The 5594-nt window shown below is 55.0% G+C and overlaps 2 protein-coding genes across 2 annotated transcripts in view; one reads left to right on the top strand and one right to left on the bottom strand.

Annotated features, from left to right (window-relative positions):
* The window catches only part of LOC131211762 (zinc finger protein ZFP2-like), a 7192-nt gene extending 7003 nt beyond the window's left edge, over positions 1-189 (bottom strand). Inside the window, 1 exon segment of the mRNA XM_058205366.1 lies at positions 113-189. Within this exon segment, the coding sequence (XP_058061349.1) occupies positions 113-189 (77 nt within the window).
* Positions 190-900: 711 nt separating this feature from the next.
* The window catches only part of LOC131211751 (zinc finger protein 239-like), a gene marked incomplete at its 3' end in the record, with an annotated part of 32086 nt that continues 27392 nt past the window's right edge, over positions 901-5594 (top strand). The window contains exon 1 of the mRNA XM_058205349.1: positions 901-942. Within this exon, the coding sequence (XP_058061332.1) occupies positions 901-942 (42 nt within the window). The remainder of the gene's footprint in view (positions 943-5594) is intronic.

Here is a 5594-nt window from a genome sequence, read left to right as displayed (position 1 = left end):
GAGAGAGAGAGAGAGAAGTGAAACCCCCCGAGGCCACTATCCGGGGTGGAATCGAGTCGATGAATTATAAATGGTATCAATTAAATATCGGTACGGCGGGCGAACCACTTACTGCGGGAGCCCGGCCGCCGTCGTTGGGCCACCGTTGTTATAATTTATCACCGTTACGCGAATCGCCAATCGGGCCATCGGAGCCCTTGCCGCTCGGAACTTTGTTGCTCCGCATCGCATTTTTCCGCCGTCGCCGTCCGATTTAGGATTATTGCTCCTTTGTTCGCGACTTGCCGGGGGACGGCTTCTGCCACGGTGGACATCGGAAAAGGGTCTCGGCGGCAACTTTCTTCACCATCGTCGACCGGTTGGCCATTTAGCCACACGGTTTGCTGGCCATCCCGAAAACGGGGTCCCTTCGGGGACATCTGTGGGCCGACGGCGGCCCTTTGGCGGACGTGATAATTACATTACGGTAATGGCCGTGTAATTCCGGGCGATTGTTCCGGGCGAGGTAAACAAACATTTGAATTATGGGCACGAGTGGCCCCGCGAAGTGGCCCAAGTGATGTGGTCAACGGGCGGCCGGGCGATAAACGAAAAGCGTTGCGATTATAAATGGACCCCTCCCGGAGGCCTCCGAGGTTGGAGGCAAATTTTCCCCTGGGGCAGGACGCGACCCAAGGATACCGTTAGTCGTTAATTAAACACCACAGCATAGGTTTTTTGCACGGCGAGTTGGGAGATGGAAGAAAGCTAATCACATCTTTCGCTCGGCCCACGCCCTTCGCTCCTTCGCCCCAGTGCCCCCGGCGATCGATTGTTTTACAGCCACACACAGGCTCGAAAAAAGGCTCATTGAAAGCATAAATGGGCGCATAGCCGATGCCGATGATAAGCGGCGCGACAATGTTGCCCGCGAATCGATTAGTGTCCTGGAACTCGCTGCGAGTGAATCCTTTCGGCACGTAAAAGTGAAACCCCTTCTTCGATCGTACCGATCGACCGTAAAACTCCGTCTTTCATTTTCTACTCTCGGGGGCTCTGGGGTGTTGGGGCCGCTGTGTGACGCAGCGATGTGTTTAGTTATTGTATGAAAATTTATGATCTCAACCAACGCAACGTACTCGCGGTCGCGTGTCCGCGGCTCGTTGGCCCCCGGCGGCAAGGGAAGATGCATTTCTTTCGCGAGGCTCTTTGTTTCCAACGAGGCGAACGAACGAAACAGCGATCCGTGTGCCGTGCCGTGCCTTGCCAGTGGTTGACATACTCCCGAGCCCGGTCCGATTCCGGGTCCGACCGCCGGCTGCCTCCGCTTTAATTGGTTAGCGTCGAGCTGGAGTCGTCGTCGTCGTCGTCATGGAAACCAGCGGCTACTGCGCCCGCTGCTTCGGGTGGTGAGCTATGGTTGAATGATGTGGTTGCTACGGGCACTGGACTGGGTTGCCCGGGCCTGCTTCGACTGAAGCCCGCTCGATTGCACATACACCGACCGGGCCGGGGGCCCAGCGCATAATTGATTGCTTCTAATGGAGGCAAACCGTAAATTCTTGGAGCGTGTGAAATTCATTCGAGGGCGCTCTGGACCGCTCCGCGGTTGACACCGAGGTGCACACTCCGGGGCGCAAAAGCGAAAGAATTTTAATCGGTTTGCGAGTTAATTGAAACTGAAAACGGGGTTCGGTGTCAGAGCGGCGCACAGTTGCATTTTTACTGCCACAGGGCACGTTGCAACCCGCACGAACGCGAACCGGGCTGCCAAGCGCTACTTATGCTGCCCGGGACTAGGAGCGCCCGACGCAAACGACACGAGACATGTGCGCCGATCCGAGGAGGGGCAGCTCATTTGCGACGTCGTGGTCGGGAGGGTCTCGGGGTGATAATTGTGACCCCCGCCCGGTTCGGGTCCGTCGTGGCCGGTGGCAGTATCCAGGCGCTCGCTGACAACGCGCTGACACTTGCGGTTTGGTTCGGTGTCAAAACCACGTCAAAACACGGTGACGACCACTCGGGAACCCTCCGATTCCCGGACCGGCGAAAGGTTACGCGACGCCGCTGGTGGCCCACTTATCGGTTGGGGAGAAAAACAAATATTCGCGCCCCCCACCCTCCGGGTTCCTCGCTTATCGATGAAGTCTTTCGATTTGGGTTCGGCGTTCGGGGCCCACCGCACACGCCCATCGCGCACGATCGCGGGGCCGTTGCGGCAATTACTCCAATTGACAATAGCCGCCGGTGGCCGGCCATTTTTCAAACGAAGCTCGTCCTTCGGCCATTGTTGAGAAATTAATTTCCCCTTATTCGCCCGTGGCCATCGAGTACTTTCAATTACGCACCGACCGAAAACCAAACACCGGGCTGGGCCTTGGCGTGCCCCAAAAAGCCCGAAGCGAACTCAAAGGAGGTGGACTTGTAGGATATTTATCACACCATTAACAGGTCGGAAAAAGGCGCATCGCCGCGCAGATGGACACCGGCGATAGTGTGCGCCTCTGAGTATCAGTTTACGCACCCGGACCGGCCGTACCCCGAAAAGGAGTCCGCGCCGCCTTCGGGGAGGCGCAGGAATCAATTAACTGAAGATACCGCCGCTATAAAAAAGCGCCCGAATCGTCTTTCTCGGCCCGAAACGGGGCCTGAAATGGAATCGCCCTGTTGGTGCCGCCGCCGCCGCCGGTGGATAATCCTTCGCGGCCGCCGCGGCGTGTGACGGCACTTGCGCTCATCAGACGCGAACGATCCGAAAGCTGCGATTATTCATTTCGCCCGCTGGGAAAAGTCCGGCCCGGAAATCGAAGCTCGCCGAGTGTCGCCCAACGCGGTGCGGGGAGGAAAGCAATGCATCTCGAGGAAGCCGGCGGAGGGGGGGGGAGGCTGGCCACCGTCTGCACGCATTGCGCACCGCAACGGCGCGATGCCATTGTTTCGGCACGATAATCGCGAAAAGCGATAAATACCATCCTTTCGGCCTGCGCCGAAGTGGCCGGTGCTGGGAAATGGCACTCCGCGGGGATGATTAAACGATTCGAAAGCCTACCGGGTGCGGGTCCGTGCGGAATTTACGGCGGCGAGATTCTTGTTTGGTTTTGGACCTGATCTTTGCATACAAAACCCGCGGCCCAAGGTTCCGACGAGGACCCGGGCTGGCGTGAAAGCCCCAACGCGACTGGCAGCCCAACGTCGTCCCGGCGGATGACACCGGGAATTAGTTCCAGTCTTCAACACCCTGTCCCAGACTGGCCTGGCCCGAGTGTGGGGAGTTTAATTACTTTCCCATTAACACCGCGCGCCACCACGATGGGCAGAAATGGTTGATTGAGGGCAAACCCCACGCTGACCCTATCATCATGCTCTCTAGCGGGCCCTCGTCGTCGCCGTCTCCGAAACAAAGGCCCTTCTTCTGGGTGGTCATCGAAGTCCTCTTCAGCCATTGTTCGCTCGCGCTGTCTGGACATCTTCATCGAGGTCCGCCTAGAGGTCCTCCCGGGAAAAGTCGTCCCGGGACGTCAGCTTCAATCAACGTTATTCACGCTTTTCTAAGCCACGATTACCGCGCGGAGCCACGGCGTTCGGAGCTTGTAAACGGTATTGCCTACCCGTACCCCGGGGCGTCTAGTTGTTGGGGGATAAATTATTTGCATGATCTTTTGACATCCGATTGTTTCTCGACTCGAAGTCCCGCAGCAATCGGCCGTTGATCGCGGGGTGCGTTTTCTCTCGCCAGGGATCATCGCCGGCCAGCCTTCGCCGAAAAGCTAATTGCATCGGAGCGTGACGACTTCTTTTCCGTGCCGTACCAGGTTGGGTTTCGGCCAATTGACTCAAACGTTGGACGTTGGATTTCTATTGACCACTTACCAGCTTGTCATTTTCCAGCGATGGTCCCTGTATGGCTTGACATGTCTCGAAAGTGTCGAGACTTTCTTTTCGCGGCCCTCGGTTGAAACGGTTACTTAACCTTACGTTTAATCTTATCACCGGACATCTGTGTGGTTCAAATAATGAGATTGTTTATCTGGAAATAATCAAATATGAAACCAGTTCGTGAAGTTATGCCCCATGAATTTCCTATTGGTTGATAGCGGCCATCGTCTCCTGAATTATTCATAACCCGCGTGCGTGGCCAATACAGTGCGCATAATAGCAAGGCGATGATGTTAACGATTGTCCGGGTTTTACTATCAGCAACGCGAAAGGGAAATAGCTCAGCACCAATTATTCACACACTTAAACGGTCGACAACGGCACCCGACGCGCCACTGGCCAGGGCTACTCGGGCAGGATTTTGGAGCACTACGAAAAAACATCCAGCCAACGGGCGATTCGCTAATTATGCAAAAATGATAATTACGACCATTACACAAACACCGGGAGTTAGAAAGTGGCAAATGTAGGGTGACAGCGCCGGCAGCGCCACGGACATAAATGTGCCCTCCGGCGGCGGGAGTCGTCTTTCAGCGCACTGTCTCCCCGGGTCACTGAACATACGCATTCGATTTGGACATGAGTTTTCTCCTTCGGGCCGCAGACACCTTGTACAGAGCCGGTGACACGCCGCTGCCGCTGTCCCAATCCGATGGCCAGCCTGCCGGCTGTCGATTCGCAGGTGATAATTACATCGTTTTCTAGCGTCCGCGATCGGTGGACCCAAGTTGCAAATCGGTGCCCCGGACCACTCGGGGGCCCCAGGCCTGCCGATGGGGCCTGATTGACTCGTTTTTTGTGCCTCCGCCAAGGGCCACGGGTCTCCTGGCGGGTGTACTGAGTGGTACACTAATTTCTTCGATCACCTTCGAGCGTCTCCCAAGAGCCTTCTGTGGGCTTCGATCGTTGTGTTTTAGGCAGCGCCCCGAACCGCTCCTTTCGCGACCGCGACGACTCCGACGGTTGGTAATTAATTTGAATCGCCACGCCAACTCGGTGAAGGTGAAGGTGAGGTGAAGAAGTGAAAAAATCGGCAGCGGCCACAAGATCGGGATTTCGGGCACAGATCGGTGCATGTTATCGGGGTGTGCTGCTCATGTTGAGACGAGCCTGCGGCGAGGTGTTGTGTGCGATGAAAATCGATGTGTTAGATAAGAGGCGCAAATGAAAAGGAATTCTATTGGGCCTTTGATTCGCTTAGCCAGACTTCAGACTTGCAGTCGTTGCCAAGGGGAACGCAACGCTATATTGACAGCTGGGAATGTGAATGTTGGCGGCGAAGATTAGCTCGATACGAAGCGACCCTGCGGATGCTGCGGTTGTCGAGTAGAAACGCAAGGCAGAAGATGTGCGCAAAGAGGTTTGCAAAACGGCGGCATGTGGTTTGCAACTGAATATCAGCGGTGTCATATAGTGGCCATGATGACTAACACCTTCTGCGATAAATTACTTTTCGAGAAACTAAATTAATGTTTTTGTTTAAAAGCTTGCATCTCATGTTAAATGTATTATATACACATTCGTGTAGATCTTACATACATATCGTGAATTGCTACCGGAGCGCTCTAGAAAATCACGAAACGAAAAGAAAAGAATCGGTTTTTGAAACATCGAACATTTGAAACCTGATACAAACGCTTGAAATAAAATGACAGAAATGAGTGCGGTCAATGCTGCTC

Source organism: Anopheles bellator, chromosome 2, assembly GCF_943735745.2.
Source record: "Anopheles bellator chromosome 2, idAnoBellAS_SP24_06.2, whole genome shotgun sequence".
NCBI classification, from domain to species: domain Eukaryota; kingdom Metazoa; phylum Arthropoda; class Insecta; order Diptera; family Culicidae; genus Anopheles; species Anopheles bellator.
This window is presented reverse-complemented; position numbering and strand designations above follow the sequence as displayed.